General features: G+C 42.9%; 1 protein-coding gene across 17 annotated transcripts in view; it reads left to right on the top strand.

Annotated features, from left to right (window-relative positions):
- Nucleotides 1–16,050: 16,050 nt before the first annotated feature.
- The window catches only part of BICD1 (BICD cargo adaptor 1), a 165,958-nt gene continuing 161,167 nt past the window's right edge, over nucleotides 16,051–20,841 (top strand). For 4 of the 17 annotated variants that reach the window (XM_068190900.1, XM_068190903.1, XM_068190902.1 and 1 more), the window contains exon 1: nucleotides 16,072–16,665. In XM_068190900.1, coding sequence (XP_068047001.1) covers nucleotides 16,453–16,665 — 213 coding nt within the window. In that variant the 5' untranslated portion in view covers nucleotides 16,072–16,452. Of the gene's footprint in view, nucleotides 16,666–17,845; nucleotides 19,288–20,841 lie in introns of those variants that run through there. The other 13 variants (XM_068190910.1, XM_068190907.1, XM_068190908.1 and 10 more) reach the window with 6 other exon arrangements.

Below are 20,841 nucleotides of genomic sequence, written 5' to 3'. Positions count from 1 at the left end.
AGTCCTCAAGGCAAGCCCTCTGGTAGAAGATGGCAGGTTTTTTTTAAAAAAGGAGTTGTTTGATGACCAATTTTTGGAGAGAGTAAGAAGGTAGAGGTCTGGCCTGGAACTAGGTGGAACAAAGCTGAAGCTGCCTGCCCAGAAGTTGAGGACTGGAGGCGTGGAATGTGGAAAAATGCTGAGGAGAGGAATTGCTTGCAGGCCTTGCTGTTGGCAAGCCTTAGCTTTTGTATAATTTCTTGATCAGTTTTTAGAGTAAATCTCATGTTTAGATACTCCTCTGAAGGCTCTGTGAGGAACTTGCTCTATCACATCCCCTATGAACATAAAAACCAGACCCAGCCTGTGTTCACAGCCTGGGGCACCTTGGGGCTGTGCAGAAGCTGCAGGTAAGATATGGATGAGCCAAGAGTTGCTTTCTAGGTCAGGCAAATGAAATACATCAAATTGGTGGCTACAGAGCATTTATTTGGCTTAGGAACTGAGAGCACTGGATCTAAAGGACACAGGACTCATGAACAGCCCCCTGCTAGCACAAGATACAAGAAAAAGGAAGTTTGGGCTCAGCACTGTAACTTTTGCACATGAAGCTTATCCAGGGCTTTACCAATTGGATTAAAGTTTATTAATTCTGGTAAGAAATAGTGGGGTAGATGATAAATGGAGGAAGAGACAGGAGATGGCAAAGAGCTATTAAAATCTGCAAATCATTATATGAGTGCCTGTTCTGGATTTAAATGTGTTAATATAAATTAATTATGAACTTGCAATCAAAGGGAAGAGTGGAGTATTTATGGAAGGGGTACAAAGTAGCATAATCTAAAAATAAAGTAGTTTGGGCTGAATAAGAGAAGAAATGGGGCCAAAAAACTTCCAGTCATCTATCTCCAGGTTCCATGTGTTGATGATAATTTGTCTGAGTTTGTTCTCCAGTGCTGCATAATATTACAAGATCAAAAAGGCTGACCCATATGGAAATTTCTGCTGGAAAATAAAAGCTATTCCTGCTGCTTTTCTGAAACGAACGAGGTCTGACAACAATGCAAATCACAGGAGTATGGAGAAATGCAGCTGAAAAAAAATTATTTTAGAAGAACTTCTTCCTTTTCCAATGAGTATATACATACACCCTTCTGTCTGGGCACAGACACCAGGATACAGGTCTTTGGGAGCAAAAAAAACCCATGAAAAAAAAAGCTGATGGAATTTATTAATTTTAAAGACTATTCCCACTTAAAAAAACAAAAAGGTATACATGACCCATCCCCCCAAGAAAAAAAATCTGAAACATTTCAGTTGAAATATGCTGAAAGAAGCCCAAATAAAATATTTACCCCTACATCTAAGTTTTAGACTCTAAAAAGATTGAAAGATACACAGACATTAAATGGAAGCAAAACTGTCCTTTGTATCTGGGCCAATTACCTTGATGTTGCATTGTATTGAGACACTACTTAGATCTTCATATCTGGTAATGTGATTTAATTTTCAATAAGATGTGTAATACCAAAAAATACAAATAATTACCACCTTTGAACAACAACATTCTAAAGTTGCAAGACTCATTGGGGATATAAAGAATCTCTATATGTACCTGAATAATCTGCAATAATTTTTAGGTTGAAATACTTAATCTAGTTGTCCTGTGATTGGAGATGGACATTATCAACTTTCCTGGGCATGTATAATTTGAAGAGTCTTTTCTCAAAATCTGTTAAAGAGGCACTGAGGTAACCAGTGCTAACTAACTATAGCCAGTAAAACCAGTTCATTATTGTAGCTGAATAAACAAATTTCTCTTCCAGCAATACTAATTTCTTACAGTACCTATCTGCCAAGATGGTTCTAGTAATTATAGTTCTTTATCAAAATGGAATCCAGGTCTCTTGTTAATCAAATTCTTTATCTTTGGCACTGGCTGGGATGTGAGCTGAAAGGAAATTAAATGCTGATGCTTAAGGCAACACTTTGATTTAAGCCTGTCTTAAATTCCTTGGCATCACCTTTAGAAAGAATGTGAAGAAAAATGACTGGTTGTACATGAGTGCTCCATTCTTTATTCTTCTTATTTCTCTGCATTTCCTGAGTTTATATGATTTGACTACCAAATTCTGAGTTCAGTCAGCTTTTAGAAAAAAAAAGTCTAATCTTTCCCCCTACCCCTGGTGAGGGAGAAAAATGACAGATATGAAAATGTCATTATTTTGCCCTATGGGCTCCTTGCAAAATTTAATCCTGCACATGAAAACAATGCTGCAAACAATGGAAAAGCTCACAATTTCACTGGAGAGCAGATATCAACCTCATAGGAAGTCTACTTCATTGTGTTCTCCATTTTTTCCCTCACTTGTGTAAATTTCTAGTGTTCTCATGTCTCCACTCCTCCAGCTTTAAAAGTTTGTACTTTACAATTCAAGATACATCGATTTTCTTTAGAGTTGCTTTTGTGTGTTTGATATAATTTTCCATTTCTGGCTATATGTAACTTTTGTAAATAGTCATTCTGATGAAATAGAAGACAAACAGCTGTACTATATACATATACCCCATCTGATGTGTTGACTTTCTATTACAGCACTGATAGTAAGGAAAAAGTCATAAAACCAATCTTGGATTCATATTTTTTCCAAGATACTTCTCCAATTTCCAGCAAGTTTTAGTTTAGAAACTTTCTCATCTAGAAATTGTATCTACGTAATGTTGTCTAACTGTTCCTAACAGACCTTTCCTTCTAGGAAGCCATCTAGTAGCTTTCAGAATTTATTTATACTTTGGGCATCCAAACAAATCAGGATTTTATAAAATAACAGGATGTTGTGTCCTGCAGTACAATTAGGCACTACATGTGCCAGTGGTTTTTTTTCTTTTGCCTTTGACCTGCTGCTTGATGGTTTCATGGAGTGCTCCATGGTTCTACTCTCATGAAAAATAATGACTAATCATTCCCTTGCTACCTGCTCCACATCAGTTATGTTTTTCTAGACCTCTGTCATGTCCTCAGTTAATCTCTTTTTTTAAGATGAGGAAATCAAATCTTTTTGATTTCTTCTATAGCAGAGATGAGTCAGAAATAGGAAACAATCTGACTCCCCTTATCTATATCCTTTCTAGTTGTAAAATCTCATTTTTGCAGTGGCCAGAGCCTCTCAGAAGACTGGGTACACCACAGCCTTATGGAGTACCAAAAGATAGTTTATATTCCCTTCCTGGTCTTTTTGCTGCTCAGGGGATAGAAAGCTTCATCTTGCAAACGCTGTCTGCAATGACGTAGGAGAACGCCTGGTGACAAAAGCTGTTGAGAACGTAGAATTAAGGTCACTTCACCGTGTGCACTGCTCTGCATTCATCTGTGCTGCTTTTCTCTTGCTGCTTTGTTAGCTGGGCAGTCCTGCCAGATCTTTCTATAACTCCTGGCTAGTGAGTTAAATGCTGTCTCTCTGAAGCATTAGCCTTCCTGGACAAAAAAAAAAAAACAAACCCAAACCCAGAAGTGATAGAGGTTTACATGCCACATCTCTTTGAAGGTTTTTTTTTTTTTGCTCCCCCTCTGTTTGCTTCCAGTTGTTCAGCACCCTAGAGTGAAAGAAAGAAAAATAAACAGAAGAATTCTTTTTGTTCCAATTTTGCCTTCCAAATTTTCAGGCAAACCATTTCCTTCAGTTATAAACTGAAGGCAGAGACTACAGGTAGGTTCCCTGACCTACCTGTGGAGTCTGCATGAGCAAAATTTTCAAGACCAGGCTATAAAGACAGCTGCAAGAAATGGCAGAATAACTGCTGGGAGAGGGAGGTCTTTCTGAGAATTCCTCTGATGCTACAACCAGAAAAGCCTGAGACATGGGATCAATTTGTTCACAATGAGTCCTTGCTGGCTTTGGCACATTTCATTTTACAGAGTGAACAATAATTGGTCTCATTGGTATATAGCTCTTTTATATGTGTTTTTAAGGATGGAGATACATCACATGTATTTTATCAGTGCTCTGTCAGCACATGGCAGCTGATCCCAGTAGCAATGACAGTATTATTTAGATTAGAGTTTATATATAGATATGCTGTGAATTTTCACTTTATTAATGGCTTTGCAGGACTTCTTGTCTTCTATGCAGTATAAATATGAAATTAAATCATGTAAAGAAGCGTAGCTTTTGTTGTACAACTTCATACTATCAGTGGTAGGGTGGCAGGAGAAACCTGAGGAAAGCAGAGAATATAAAGGGGAATGGAGAGAGGACAAAAAGAAGAGGAATATGCAGAACAAAGTGCTACATAACGTTGAAGGTGTATTTAAGAAAAACAAAGCTACTCAAAGACCAAAAATTTTTTTTTTGACTCCCAGAGAACCAATTGAAACTTCTTGGGAACTGACATATAAACCTGTGAGGAAGAACAGAGAGCAGAAATGTAAAACATCCATGCCTATGGCAAATAATTCTTGCAGTAGGCATGAGCTGGCCCTGCCTGCTGCTCCCTGCTGTTCAGAAATGTCTGCAAGTGATAGAATGGGAAGTGCAGGAACACATCTGGAATGTACCACAGAAACCTGCCCTGGCCATTTGAGAGACCAAACACCCTGGGCACTGCACAGCTCTGTCCCTGCATGTCAGTGTGGAGCTGTGTTAGTGGTTAAGATGATTAAATAGTCTGTGGAGCAAGGAAATGTGATTTTCCACATGTACTGGCAGGTCTGCAACATTCAGCATGAAGGGTTGTTTAGAGACATACTCATTCCAGATCTTATTCCTAACTCAAGGAACAAACACCATTAATTCAGAGGCATTCGCTGAAAACATCAGATCTGCGTGATGTGCAGAAAATGAAACAAAAGACTGCAGAGACCTTTATCTTTGAAGGGGTTTTAAAATTCACACTGACAGTCAGTACCTCACGCTCCAAAGACTGAAGCATTTATTCATGTAGAGGTTAACTGCAGTCAGGGGAAGCGGTTTAGCCATGCTCAAACTAATCCAGCATTGGAACAGCCTGTCAGTTTAGGTGGGAGGGTGTCTGGGGAGCTGTGCCTCGGGCATTGCCTGACCCTAGCATCCCAGCATCCCCATCCTCCCAGCTCCTGAGCCAGCCCTGAGCCAGCCTGGCAGCTGTGATGCTGAGCACAGAACAGGGTCAGGGAAGTAATCCACCAGCAAATTTTGGGCACCTGTAATACATTTTGCTTTTCTCTTTAAGCAGATCACTGGTTAGAAGGAAAATCAGGAGTCTCAGAGCGGCTAATGTAACCTCTACCTACATTTATTGTATCCAATCATTACGACCACAGCTTATTAATAGCAATAATTGAAAAGAAACTTTGCTTAATAGTGAGGTTTCTTTTCCCCTTAGGCTGCCAAAAGCTTTCCCATATATAATCTCATTTTCAACATTATTTCATCTATCAGGCTGACTATAATAAGTCTTTTACTTCATTTTTTAGTGCTTAGTCACCCAAGTAAGTTTTCTTCTGATATTTTTGTTCAAGCTCCTCTATCAAGACAGCAGAATCTGGAGCACACACAGACCTAGACTGAAGAGAGACCTGCACAGGGGAGCAGGCAGCTGGCTTGTCATCCCTAGCAGCCCCTTTCCTGACATCCATTTCCCATGAGTATGGCAGCAGCAAGGTACTGTTGGCTGTGTTTTCCGAAGGGACAGGAAGGGAGGACCCGTTTCACTCTGTGGTCATATCCCCAGACATTACTGACAAGGATCAGATGGCAGATTGCCATCTCTGAGGACAATTCCCTTCACCCTTGGTTCTGTCTCTGATCCACTGACAATTCTCAGCCAGTCACTGAAGTCCCACACATTTCCCAAACACTCGCTGATTTTGTTTTTTTATTGTCGTATTGACAAAGACATCCTTCCATCCCTCTTTCTGTTTCCCCCTCCCTAGTTTTCTAGTTCCCATCTACCACAGGTGAAAGAGAAACACCAATGTGATACTGTCAAGCTCAACCTACTTAGTTTCCCAAGCAGGGGACAGGCTACATGGGGAAAATCTGCACCTGCAGGGCTCACACATGAGAATTATCTGGGATCTTCACCATGCACAGTGAGTTGGCACAGCCAGTCCTGGACGAACGTGAAATTGCTCTGCCCAGTCTGTCTCTGTGTTGGGTGATGGGCAGCACCTCAGTGCCAACATGTGATGGCTCCACCTGAAGAAATCTGCTTCCATGAGATGTTGGATGTTTTCAGAACAATGCCTCCCCTTAATCCCTGTTATTCTGTACTACTCAGGGACTTCTGGCTGGATGTCAACATAGGCCACCAGCAAATTTCTCCATGATACCACCTTCCCAGCAGTTTCAGATACTGTTCTCCAGTGGCTTTTTGATCCATGGCCCATTACAAGGCTCACCTCACTACATTTGTATTATCCTATCAACCATATCTCATGATGCTCAGTAACTCAGCCCTCAATCAAGGCAAAGTCATGCTTCTCCTGTAATATCAGTATTTATAAACAAGTGTATAAATAAATGTGTGTCTGTGGGTGTTTAATTCTTGTTTTATATTTACTTAACATCACATCTCAACTGCTTTTTGTAAAAAGCACAATGAAAAAAATATTCTGCTTGCCCTTTTCTTTGGATAACCCTGAAGTGTATGTGTGTGCATGTCTGTTCCAGCTTTCTGTGGATTGATGTCCAAGGATGCCAGCTAAGGGCCACAGAAGTCATTCAAGAGACTTGACTGCCCTGACCATTCCAATGTTCAAAAGAATTCCCTCATCCTGCTAATTTGCTTTCAAAACATGTTCCTACTCTGACATGACTCTCTCTCTTGCAGAGAGAATCTGTGACAAGCTTGCAAATCAAGCTTCCCCTCTGCATCTATCAGTAAATTGTCAAATCCCTTAAAGTGTAGCAGCTGCCATTTTCTCACAATATTAAGGAGAGGGATTGCTCTTAAAGGAGGAGAGGAGGGTTAGTATTTGATTTTCTCCTTTTAGCCAGGCACTTGTGTTGTCTTCTCCATGGTGGTGAGTCTTCTTATGGAAGGTGTTTCCTACATCTTCAGTTACCTGTCAGGGACAGCTTTGGGTGATCTGCATTTGACAGCACATCAGCTGCCAGTAAGGAAGCTGTCAGGAAGGCAATCAGGTGCCCACGTTTATTTTTCTGTGGTTGTACTGAATGCTCCAGACGACCATCTTTCTTACAGGGAAGTTGATGTCTCCGTGTTTGCAGACATTGTTCCATCCATATCCCGTAGATAAACGTGATGATAGCAGCTGCCTGTGTTCTCAGACGGCCTGAAAAGCAGAAAGATTCATGAACTTATTAATTTTAAAAGGAATAATAAATGGTAGTTGTCAGGCATCAATGTTATGTAATATCAAGATATATTACCTCTGCTCATCAAAGCAGGCAAGAGTGAGAGGTGATCAGAAATGATGTCAGTAGCAGAAGTGAGAGCTGTTCTGCAGGACTGTGCAGCCTGCTACTGTGGCATTCACATTCTCTGAACAGAGAGACATCATTCTCCCTCTCAGGATTTTTTCCTGGAGAAGCACAGAGAGAAGGATCAAAACAATCCTTATCTCATTCACTGTGCCAATCCTTATCTCATTCCCCATGTGGAATGTGTTTGGAGATTGTTTACCCAAGGTGATTGCTTGATTGGATTCTGGAGATGATTGTTTGGATTCATGGACCAATTGGATCCAACAGCTGTGTCGGGACTCTCAGCAGAGAGTCACGGGTTTTTCTAGTTAGTGATAGTTCTTGTTAGTGTAATATAGTGTAATATAGTTATAGTATAATATAGTTTAATAAAGTAATTAATTAGCCTTCTGAAATCACTGGAGTTCAGAGCTCATTCTTCCCATGTGCTGGGTCACTTTTATGATATTCTACCACAGCTACTGTATGAGCTTTGTGTGGACTTCCCTTGCAGCCAGGTTTTCACAGGCTATTCTCACTCATGTATTCAATGTGGGACCTCAGGGAGCAGCTGCTTTGCATGCTGTCCTATATAAATGAGTTACTTCAACTTTTCACAAGCCTATTTTGGGACTCACCAAGAGCTGAGCAGAAGGATATCTCTCTTCTTGTAATGTCCCCTTCCACAAGCAGAACTACTCTCTCTTCCATCTTCTCCCATACGACCCACACTCACATTTGCCTCTCACAGCCTGTTTCTGAAGCTTTTCCACACTGTGTCTCCAGCAGCTCATAAGGGGGGCAGTAGCAGATGGGTTCCTTGCTATCAAAGGAATTACCATCTGTTACTTCTCAATTTCGTGCACTGCTGGCAAGAATTTGACAGTTTCTCCTATTCTCCCTTGATCCTCTGCTGCCCAGCTGGGCAAACAAAGGTGGGCAAATAGCAGCATCCCTCTTGCCTTTTTCCCTACTTGTACCAGGAACTGCTGTGAGCAAGGGTAGCACCCAGCACCCAAAGGTGGCTGTATCCCCACTTCATATACTCCCCATGCCAAGTTCCATCTGCTGTGCCTTCAGAAACTGCTGATCATTGAGAAGGAATAAAAAAAGCCTAGCAAGACAACCTCACAGAAACTCCCAAATAACTTTATCTCCCTCCCAAATGGTAGCACATATCAGGAAAGGCTCTGGCACTATAGGATGGGTTGACTCTCATCTTACACTGTATTAATGTTTCCCAGCTAGATACATTCAGATAGCTATTGTTAAAATGCAACATAGCCTTCCTACTCTGGCACTATAGGATGGGTTGACTCTCATCTTACACTGTATTAATGTTTCCCAGCTAGATACATTCAGATAGCTATTGTTAAAATGCAACATAGCCTTCCTACATATCTGAGGTGTTTCTTTTGAAAGAAATGAGATGTTCTTTTGAAAGAAAAATGTTTCACCCAATAGAACCGTACCATGTTCCCCTCCAGGAGACCTCTAGGAATTCAGTCATGTTTTGGGGACTGTAAGCTGAGGGTTGGAAACTGTTCCATGCTCATGATGTTTTTCTGTTTTGCAGGTTTAGTTACAGTCCATCTCTCCTGGACCTCAAAAGTTCATAAGTTCATTCAATAATCTGTTGGAGGTGGTTTTTTTGTTTGGTTGTTTTTGTTGTTTTTGTTGTTTTGGGGTTTTTTTGTTTGGTTTTTTGTCTTTTTGGGGTTGGTTTTTTTTTTTTTTTTTTGTTGTTTTGTTTTGTAAGAATAAAGCTCTTGATTGTAAGGAAATCTGGAACAAAATACCAGCCAGTTTTGATCTGGCTCAGAAAGCATAAGGCAAATGAAAATAGCCCAAAATATTACAGCAAAGCAAACAACTAAAAAAATACCCTTAGAAAGTCTTAGGGGTTTCAATTTCTTAAAGGGTTAGATTTCACAATACAGAATTCACATTAAATAATTTTATGCAGTATCTGTTTCAGCTATTGCAATCAGTGTCTGTAGGTTGAATAATGTGATTATTATAAGAAGCATTTATAGTATGAATGCAATTATTGAAAAAAGTTCTAGAGAGGATTCTAAAGTAGTTAAGTTTGCGGTACCCTGCATTGTGATAGAACAATCATTTAATCCAAGATGCACCAAAAGTGATTGGGAAAATTCCCACGGAAGTCAGTCTCCAGTTCAAGATCTTAATCTCCTAATTGGACTTTGACTCCTCTCTTAGCTGAGGAAAATAATTGTAGCTTTGATCCAGATGCCTTCTTTGTAATCCATTGTTTTAGTGCTTTGAATACACACCACCCATTCCGTATTAGGTATTTTGATAAAAACCTAACAAAATCCAAGTTTATAGGATAGTGTCATAAACCTGGCATCTTTCCCAAATGCTACACTCATGTAATAGAAATGTACTGTAATTTTCTTTGTGTTGTGTGCTCTGCATTCATTGTTATGTGTGTTTAGAAGCTGAGTGATGAAATATTAGCTTAGAGCTCTTGAAAAAAATCACTAAAACGTATGTTTTTATAGTATCTGAGTCAAATTTTCTTCACATTATCAACACAGCATTACAATTACATTCCACATAAAAATTTCAGTTTCTCTATCAGTGATCACTGTCTGTAAATGTTTTTAGTCATTGATGCACAATAAGGAATGTAAGGCAAATGCTAGCTTTAGCTGAAATAAGTGTCTTTTGAAGCTATATTTCATAGGTGCACTGCAGATTCTAGGCTGTCAATTTCAAGACAAGGCACATTGTTATACAGAGATTCATTCTCCCACACTAATGACTTCTGAGGAGAAAAACTAGTCAAAATGGGATCACAACCTGCAGTCTGGTTCTTATTTTACAGTCAGATCACATTTCAAATGTGGGATCTGCCTATAATTCTGGTTTTGCCAGCTGCTTTTGCCCATGCTGTGGTGATAGGAGGAAGCTGAGGAACTGAGCAGGTCTGCACATCCACTCACTCCAGAGCTGTTGGCGGTGACTTGACATTATAAAAGGAAGAAGGAGACTGGAGGAATAATGTATAACCTCATCTCACTTCCCAGAAACACACTAAAGATGACTGAGAAATTGATTTGTGAGAGTCTGGAAAAAACACAACAAACCAGAGGGTTTGAAAAGTGCCAGAATAGAACTGCCAAGAAAAGAGGGCATTGTCCTGTGCCTTTTGGCATTGAGGACAGCAGCTGGCTGGGGGTGTAAGCAGCCATGAGAGGCTTTGGGCATCTCTGCTGGAGCAAAAAGCTCTGTGTGTTAGTGTTCAGGAACACATAAATCACAGAATATGATTATATGCAGGTGCTTTTATTTGAAGAGATCTGGGAATCAGGGGTACCGACCCAAATCTGACTCCAACATGGTACCCAGCAGAACATGTTTTATATTCTATCATCATGTAACTACATATTAATTATTAAACTTATATTGTTCTATTGTATACATTGATCTCATCCAAGCATGGATTTCTTGTGATCCCCCCTCAAACCCCCTGAACATAGTTCTCATGATTCTTGTTACGATTAAACAATAATTATATCTAATTACTAAGCAATCATCAAATCTAACAATCGTATCATTTATCATATAATGATTACACAGGTGCTTTTTCACATGATCTAGCAAAGACAAGGCCTAACATTTTCCCAGGGCCTACCAAGCCCAACTTTCCTTCCAACTCCCCGAATTCCCCATGATTTTAGAAACCTTTTACTATCACGTGGAGGGACCAGGTGTTCCAGACAGAAAACTCCTTTGGTCATCCCCACAGGTGCTTTACCACCTCAGGAGGGTCCTTGCTGACAGCTTGGCCACAGTGTGACAGCTTTACCCAGGGTGTTTGGCAGCCCCCAGGTGCCCAGATCACTGCTCAGGGGGTGTCAGTGGGGCAGAGCCCCCAGGCTGTAGCTGGGCTGATGGGGACTGGGAGAAGATGAAGTGGGAGGAAGTAGCCATTACAAAGCAGGGAGAGCCAGGGACTGTGGCCAGCAGGAGCACTCCAGCTACATGCTGTTTTTGGAGTATTTCTGCTGTATATCTGAGATAAACCATGTTCTCCCTTCTTCTCTCAGGTTTACATCTGTTCAGTAAGGAACACTGTGAGACTGATTTATCTAGGCTAAATTGCCGACAAGTTGTTTGGACAAAGGATTCTTAGTGGGTAAGCAGGTCTTCCTTGTGTCACAGGAAAGTGCATGGTAGTTTAAATACACATAATAATCCTTTCTGTATTCCTTTCAGCCATTTTTTATTTGTGTTCCGAGTCTCTGCATAGAGTGGAAGAGCAGTGTCCTGGATCTCGAGCTGGGGGGCAATGCTGTCCATTAAAAGACTCAGCTTACATTTGTGGAGCTGAACCAACACTCATGTGCAACACTTGCTGAAATAACACCCTTTCAGGCTGAAATGATTTATTCAGTACAACAGTTATAATTCACATTCTTTGCTGCAGTCTGTAGGTTTTCTATATGCAAGTGTCAGTTGGCTGCTTAGTTATTGCTGACTGTATTTTCTAAATGTCTTACACTTAATTTTTTGTAGTTTTCTTGTAAAACTCATTTTTGATTCTCTAACCTCTGCTCATTACACACAAAACATCCTGCCAACCATTTTTGTGCAGCCCTCTTCCCTGATTTCTGTGTTGATGTGTTCTGTTTTACTCCATTTTCCTTTCAGGTTTCATATGTTCTACACAAGTGGTTTTCAACCTCCAGCTTTTTGGAGCCCAAAATTATTCTGGTGAAATTATGGTTTCCTGTTTATCACATTTATGTCCACCTGATAATAGGCTTAAAAAAATTTAAATTATGTACTTTTTCAGATCCTTTAAAGGCAGTTCACAGAGGACTCACATAAGGACACAGCTGTTTGAAAGCCTCTCTTCTGAATGCTGACACTCATTAATCAGAGAAACATCATTACTTTTTATTATATGCATTATTGTTTATTAGCTCCTGTGTTTAGTTTCTCTTAACATTCTCCATAAACTAATTTTCTTAAAACCTATTACCATTTCTATTGGACTAGGATCTCATAATATCTTTTTAAATTTCATTTTCTTCCCAGTGTCTCCCTTTTCTCTCTAGGCTGACCATTCATTACAAAGGTGGTGTTTATATTCAGTGGTGGAGAAAGATAAAGCTTTGGCAGTCTAACAGCCACTTGTTTATTTCCAAACCAGACCCAGCATGGTTCCCATAGAGACTTCTCTCAGTGCTTTTCCCTTTTTTTTCCCCTTCAGGAAATCAATGCCATTTTCATTAACAATGACAGAGTGGTCCTCATACCTTTCTTTTTCTTGTTGTTTTTTTTTTCCCCCCTTTGGCCACTCTGGTGAGCCTACCAAACAGGGCTAATTAGCAGTTGCTTAGATTTTGGGCTCTGGTGCTCTGAGATGCTCCATACAAACGGACTCACAGGGATGTCTGTGGATGCTGCATGTGCAGATTCAGCCTTCTGCCATACAGTACAGGCTGCTTTTAGAGCTGCATTGTCACTAAGGCATAGAACCAATCATTCATTTCATATAGGTCATTAAATGCTTCTTAAATGATCTGAAATTTAAATATCTCTTGTGTAAGATTTGAATTGTGTCATTTTCCCTGTCCTTGAATATCTGATTGATCAAAAAATGTGTAAACAGTACTGGAACCCATTATCCTTGGTTTACAAATCCACTAGTATCACATGTCAGGAATTCAAAGGAATTCAGTTTCATGCCCATGAAATGGATACAGTCAGAAGGAAGATTGTTTTATGAAGGTATGTGGAATGACATGTAGACGAAATTGTTTGAGATTTGTTTGAAATATTCATGTGAAGGTGGTGCACAGGGCAAAATGAAGGAGAGATAACAATGCAGGGTCATATGCCAACCTTTATTAAGACCAGGGCATGCTTTTTGAGCTTGGGGAGGCAGAAAACCTAAGAGCATTGCAGCAGGACTTAAACCCAATGCGAGGTGATCACACAAGGGCAGTAGAATTATTTAAAATGCCAGTATCATTGTTTCAGGGCTATCTGCACTGAGGAGTGAGCTCCTAAAGGTACCAGAATTGTGACTGAGACCAGAGCTTTGCTGGCACCACTGTACACTAACTTGGATCCACAGTTTATCACAGGCACTCCAGAAAGCCAGAGATCTCCATCAGAGGAGGTCCCACTGCCTCTGTTATGAGATAATCCCTAGGGAATGACCACCTTTGGGTCATGCTGCAGCACCTCCTTCTTTAATGAAGACTTTGGCTAAAACTTAGATGCTATTTATAATGTAAGATCATCCATCTTTTCTTATCTCCACAGAGTCAGGAATGAGGTGAAACCAGAGCTCCCGGTAACAGGGAAAGGACCTTGAATATTTTCCAGATCCATCAGTGATCTTAGTAGTCCATTATAAATACAGATGGAGGATCTTCACAACAGAATGTAGGTGCTGGTTTTTAGGCCTAAGAAAAGACAGAGAAGTGAAAGGTGGGATTCACTCAATTAAATCTATATGTCTGAAGGCATCCATGTGTGTGCTGCCCAGCCCAGGTGTAGTCAGTGCAGAGAAACTGAAAATTGACAACAAAAGTCCCCTGACAACTGGGGACTTTTCAAGGAAGTCTTTTAAAGAAGTAGATTTTTAAAACAAAGACAAATATGACCAAAAAATCCAGGTTTGATATTGCTTACATTCAGGAGGCAAGCCCTTGGCTTGTGAGTGAGATTGTGAATCAAATGATGTTAAGTGGAGTTACACCAAGGCTTGGTTAGCTGTAGACATCCTGTTGTTTCAGCCAGTTTCCACACCATCCTTGACCCAAACACTCATTTTTAGCACTGGTCTCAAAGATGTTTGTTTTCTGATCCATTCCTGTGCTCAATAAACATTTCCTTGCACAGTGGCTTAGGTGCAAATTTGAGAAAGACAACTAGACTAGAACTTGTAAAAGCTTTTGAGACAACATTTTGTTTCTTTGAATTTTGGGCTTTTTTTTCCTTCTGATTTGTGGAATCTCTCGTTGTCTTTGAAGAAAAGGGTGTTGAGGTTAGCTGTATAATGGGAATTACAGGTGGGAAACTGGTGTTTTCTCTTCTGACATTCAGTCATCAATGAGAGCCACTCACTCTTCTCATATATTAATATTCACACTTGTTTCTTTCCTATTAACATTCACACTTTCTTCTGCAGTAGAATTTATTTAAAATGTGCATTTTGGAAGCGGTTTTCAAGCTAAAAATTGACAGAATGTCCATTACTATAACTGCTTCTTCCATGAATGCTCTCTATTCAGTGAGAAGTGTTTGTGCAGGCTGGATTACAATGAATTAGTTATGTATGCATGCATGTATATTTATAAAATTGATATATGCCATATACTGTATGCTTATATTGTATAACTAGTGTTAGTGCTTCCATTTGCAGATCTCAAAGAACTTTGCTGAGCAGTCTAATCATTTTTACCTATTTCTTAGTCATGGGGAAGCCATGGTAGAAAGGGGATGTGGTTTGTTTAAAATGACATTATCAGGTCAGCAAGAAAGGGAATCTCTGCCTTTGATTTCCAATACAGTGCTGCATTGGTGGGCAGTGGCATCCATCTTCTTACAGGTAACTTCTATTTAAAACACCTCCATTTGGAAATTCTAACTCAGTTGTCAACCTCTAAAGGAGCACATTTAAAAATAAAAAAAGTCTGTAAAACGTGAAAAACAGGTCCTGCTAGTACTTAGAGCAAAACTTGACCAATATCAATTCAAGTCTACTTTGCAGGCCATAGTTTGAAGAAACAGTAAATTGGAGTCTAAGACTCAGAGTATTTAAAAAAAGGCTATGCCATTGATCCAGGATGAACTCACTCTTCCAGTTCAAGTATGTAAAATGCGCCTAATCTGGTGTGTTAACTTTTTACTGGCAGGCTTTGTAAGAGATCAGTTACTGTCTGTCTGCACCACTCCAATTTTATGCTGGACAAGTAGCATCTGCAGTCAGCATAAAGCCAGCATAAAACTGACATAATCTATGCATCGGGTCCTCCGGTTAATTTGACAGAGAAACAATGGTGTGACCGCATCTGAGCTGAATCAGTTCTGTCCTGCTGTCTAATCAGTGGCACCGAGACCTTGCGCTAATGGTGATGGAAGAGCAGCCCTAGCCCAATGCCCCGACCCCGCTGCTGTTTCGCATTCAGGTTGCCTTGACCATACTCAAACGCACTCATTCACCGGGGGCAGGGAAGAGAGCAGGTAACTCTGCTTTCCCAGTTTCCCGAAATAGCAGGGCCACCCCCCGCTCCCGCAGTTTGCTGGGCTGCATCTCCCTTTCTACTGATAGCCGCACCGCCGCCGCTGCGGCCATGGCTGCAGCACGCTGAGCAGAACCGAGAGGCGCTGACACGGCGGCGGAGAGGCGGGAGGGGACCGGCAGGGAGGGGGCCCGGGCGGGAGGGGACCGGCAGGGAGGGGGCCCGGGCGGGAGCAGCCCCGCAGGCGCAGCGCCGACATCCCGGCGCGCCGGGGCCGGCTCCGCACCGCTCCGGCAGCTCCGCCGCTGCTGCCGCGCCGCTTCCCCGCCCGCCCGGCGGCAATGCCAGACCTGAGGACGCTGTCATCTTAAAGAGCGCAGGGGAGGGACCGTGTGGAGGGGAGGCGGCGGTGCCGGCGCCGCGGGAGGAGGCGGGAGCCCAGCAGCAGCATCTCCGCGGGAGCCGCCGCACGAAGGCGCGCTCCCGGCCGCCCCGCTCGCCGCCCCGGCCTCCAGCGCGCCGCCGCCTCCCCGGGCAGCGGGGCTCGCCCGCCCGCTCGCCAGCCCAGGCGCCCCCGCCGCCGGGGCCGCCGCAGGGCCGGGGGAGGCGAGCGCGGCCTCGCCGCGTCCCGGGCGGCCGGCAGGGGAGGAGGGGGCCGCGGCTGCGGCGGGGCGGACCGCGCTCGGCGGCGGCTGCCGCGGGCGGCCCCGGCCCCCATCCCCATCCCCGTGCCCGGCGCCGCCGCCGCCCCGGGCCGGCCGTGCCGGTGCCGCCCCTCGGCCGCGCCCGCCCCCTGGCTGCCTGCTCGGCGGCGCGGCAGTGCCGGCAGGGCTATGGCTGCGGAGGAGGTGCTGCAGGGCGCAGACCACTACAAGAGCGAGATCGAGCGGCTGACCCGGGAGCTCTCCGAGACGACCCACGAGAAGATCCAGGCGGCGGAGTACGGGCTGGTGGTGCTGGAGGAGAAGCTCACCCTCAAGCAGCAGTACGATGAGCTGGAGGCGGAGTATGACGGCCTCAAGCAGGAGCTGGAGCAGCTGAAGGAGGTGAGCCAGCCGGGGCTTTTGTCTCGCCCCGCCGCCGGGGGCTGCGGGCAGGTGCGGGGCGCCCCACGCGTGTCCCTGCCCGGCCCCGCGCCAGCCCCTGCAGGTGGGCGAGCGGGGACGCCATGCGCGGGCTGCGGGCTCCGCTCCGGGGGTGGGGAGGAGGGGCTTCCCGGGGCCGAGGATCGGCCGGGACCGGGAGCTTAAGGACGGATTACGCGGGATCGCAACCCCCTTGCTCTGAGAAATTTCCCCGGGGCCGCGCTCCTGCTGCTGCCGCCGGCATTCTCAACTTGTGGGAACAGGCGTTTGCGGCAGGGGAGGGTCCCCCCGGTCCTGCCTGCACCGCATCGCCCGAGGCTTGTTTAGGAAGAGCAAAGCAAACAGTGGGATGAGAGCTGGGCCAACGCAGTGCATAAGGAGTCGGGATCTCTGTAAACAGCTGTCTGCAGTGCGTGAGGAGAGAGACAATTCCTTTTGAAGTTATTTATAGACCCGCTTTAGTCTGCCAGTGAGGGGAACCGCTGCCATTGGAGGGGGGGGGTGTATACAGCACTCTCGAGGTCACCCATCAGTGGAAATTAAACTTCTGCGTCATGCTGAAAGGGTGAAATATTTCACTGGAGGAGTCATTTGGGGTTATCTTTCAAATGTGTTTTTGTAACATTCAAAGTATGAAGTAAGTGGGTGTTACACCTTGCCTTTCAGCTCTGCTAAACATGACTGACTCCGAAAAATCATCACCTTCCCTATGTTCATCCTTAAGGGAAGTAACTTGAGGCCGGTAACAGTGCACGTAGGTGGGAGCTACAGAAAGGCTGTGTGTGCACACGTATGCAGCACTCACAGCTCTGCACTTCATGCTGGTTTTATACCATCTCAGAATGTAACTGACTAGGTTTTGTAAACAGAAGTTAAAGCATCAAGCAGATATTCTCCCAAGTTTAGAATGTATAGTTTTGTTCTAGAAAACCCCCAAAACAAAACAAAAACTCCTGCTATATAGAATGTGCAGAAATTCTGTTAGAACAAATGACATTTCTATTAGAAACCATGAATGTATTCCACATGGAGGGAATCCACTTAAAATACTTAGATTAATTATGTTTATATTCTTTAGAATACTAACTGATGCCCTTTTAGAAGTGTTTTTAATAAAATAAGGGTTTCATTTTACTTGCAGGTAAATGAGTTATGCTACAGACTTGGTTCAGTGTCCAGAAGAGTTGAGAACATTTTATTTTCAATACGAAGAATAAAGCTGTTTTTCAGAAAAACTTATTGATCTCCTTAATCTTGATCTCTGCCTCCCTGCCCCCCTGAGCCTATGGAGTAGGCTCAGGACTTTTGAAACCAGTAATCACAGAGTGAGGGATAGAGATACATAACTTGGCACTGGCATGAAGGCAATGCTGTTTGAAATGACCTGACAGTAATAGAGGAACAGAATTAAAAGGGGAAAGTGCAATGCCGTTTCTAGGGAAAAGAAGAAGAAGAAGAAGAAGATGAAGAAGGAGATAAGCAAAGCTGCAGCTAGCTGTTATTTCACCATAATCGTGTACAAAAGAAGACTGATGAGAAGCCAGGATGACACACGGGTGCACATGGCCACAGACAGAAGAGATAGTGCAAAGAATCGAGTAATAATCGAAATTTATGAAACTAGAGGGATTAGTCAACGCAATTAATTGAAATCAAAGATGGGCACATACTCTCTTCCTGTTTACCTCCCCTTGAAATCAGTGAGATTACATGCCCTGCAGCCCAGAGTATCTCCTTTGGGGCCATGCCTTCATGCTGTGCCAGCCACAGCATGGATACTGGGGGGATATTCACAGAAGGAGGAACAGGAGAAATCCCTCAGCTTGCCTGAGGCCAAGCAAGAGTGGAGCTTCTCCAGTTTCCAGTCCAGACCCAGGGCTCTCAGTTCCAAAGCTCTCCTTGGCAGCAGGTAGGGCATTTCCATCCCACACCTAGGCTGCAAGCAATTGTTTCCTTGCTTTTAGCCTTTATAGCAGAAACCACACTGATTCTTACTGCACATGCACTCTGCAGAGGAGAATTTTCTTTTAGCCGTTCCTGTTGCTGTAATCTGTTCTCTACTTCTGTGTTGGCACCTCCATAATGACAATTCCCTCAGCACATGTCAGACCTGTAATGGTGAGACACAAGCAAATGGTGCTTCTGACAGCACCAGTGAGGCAGAGTTCAGGTAGTGCAGGCAAATTGTCCTGTGGAGTGTAGATGTGGGGCGGTAGGGTTCTGTCTGGAAGGTCTTAAGGGGGCAGAGTAGTTCAAAGAAGCATTTTTGGTTTAGTAAAGTACCATCCAAAATATGTGGAAGAGGGTTTTTGTGTCCTTCCTCCAGCAGGCCCTTCCAAGAACATGCTGCCCAATGGTAGGAGATTGAATGCCAGGACTGGCTGACTGACTGACAGGAATCTGTCCTTTGCTCTTACTTCACTGCATTTGCATCCTCTCTGAAGCCATTTTGGGGCATGGAAATTAGACCTCAGGTTTGTGCTAGAATAAGGAGTTTGTCCATGCCCAAGGAATAGTAGGTGCAAGAGCGTGGCCAGGATTATTTTAGGACAATTACTTCTCCTTCTGCAGACCTCTGAACAGATTCAGCTACTGGGGTTGACTTTTTTGAGACAAGTAGTAATTTTTTAACAGTTTTGTGTTCTGCTGTTAGGATCTCATTGTATTTATTACTCAGTTGAAGAGCTGCCTCTCTTTAACTTTACTCAGCCATGGTTTGCCAGACTGGGATCTGAAGTCTTCTCCCATCCTCCCTGGCAATCCAAAACTCCAGTGGACTTCAGCAGTCCTTTTCCATATAAATGTCAATACCTCAGCTGTACAATAATTTCCATCATTGGAGAGTGAAATGGGAAACTAAGGCCATTATAGGATGTTGACGTAAACACAAATTACAATATATTACATTAAATATTAATAATTGTGTACAGGATATACGCTATCCACCCTGCAATATGAATTGTTTTAGTAACCTCTGATGTTTCTTCTGCTGTGTTCAGAGGTCTCTGCTTTAGCCCAAGATTTTGATGTTTTGGGCCATGAGATAAATTTATGTTGCAAAGCTACTATTTTTACTTAAAACTTTTTAAATTTTCATAGGGTTTGGATTGGTTTTTTTTTCAGCCTGAAAATGATGTTTCTCCAGTCCATTACATCTCAATCTAGTAGAATTTTGGATCTTTGGTGAAACACTATAGTTTTAGGCCCCCTGTTATGAATGTTACTTTAGCTGATGTGCCTCTACAGTCCATAAAAATTCAGAGACTAGGACTTGTTGCTATTGGCTAATTGGGATTGAAGGTAGATTGTTTTCATTGTCTTGCTCAGTTGGGAGTTTAATTACCATCATATTTTATGTAAAACATCTTCCAGTGGTTTTATTATATCTGGTCTTACATGTTCACATTGCATTTACTGTAAGAATAATGTGTGTTGTTAGTTCTGTTTCTTTTAATGGAAGTGTAAAATGGCTTCTTGCCTGTTCACTGTGGCTGTCCCTGCTTTAGCATGGGGGTCCCTTCCAACCTCAGCCATTCCATGATTCTCTGATCAGCCACTGGACCCTGGTAGTCCATAAAGTATTTAAAGCAGAGAAATACCAGTCACATCTGCTCATGATTAAATAGGGATGGAAGGCTTTGGAGTCCAACTCTGCAAGAGTTAGGCCTGGGAAATCCTAGCAGAGATTTCTCTTTGGGAATCAAATCATGAACATGGCAGCTGTTCTCTCCTTAACTCCCTCTCTGACTGACCAACTTAGACAATATCTCACTTGGCTTCTTGGCTTTTATGTATTTCATTCTATGGAGACAAACTCTTCTGCTGGGTTGCACATGGCACTGGCTATCTGATTTCCAGGCAGTTTAGTGCTTGCTTTACTTAAAAGCAAATTATCCATGGTAAATGCCTGGAAACCTGACTAGTGTCCCTGGCAGGTGTTTGTTTTCTTTACCTCACAGAAATGTTGTGTCAATTATTATGAAGTGCTTACTCAGTTTAGTAATAGCACTTCCAGAAATAGTTCTTGATCTGTGTCTGAAAGGGTTTTTTGAGGAGTAGAGCTGAAGGTCTCTGGCACCTTCTTTTGTGTTCTGCTCTTCCTTGCACTATTTCAGCACAGGTGACTCAATCTCCATC

This window comes from Anomalospiza imberbis, chromosome 5 (genome assembly GCF_031753505.1).
Source record: "Anomalospiza imberbis isolate Cuckoo-Finch-1a 21T00152 chromosome 5, ASM3175350v1, whole genome shotgun sequence".
NCBI lineage: Eukaryota > Metazoa > Chordata > Aves > Passeriformes > Viduidae > Anomalospiza > Anomalospiza imberbis.
The sequence above is the reverse complement of the archived record's forward strand: the minus strand, read 5'-3'. Positions and strand labels throughout refer to the sequence as shown.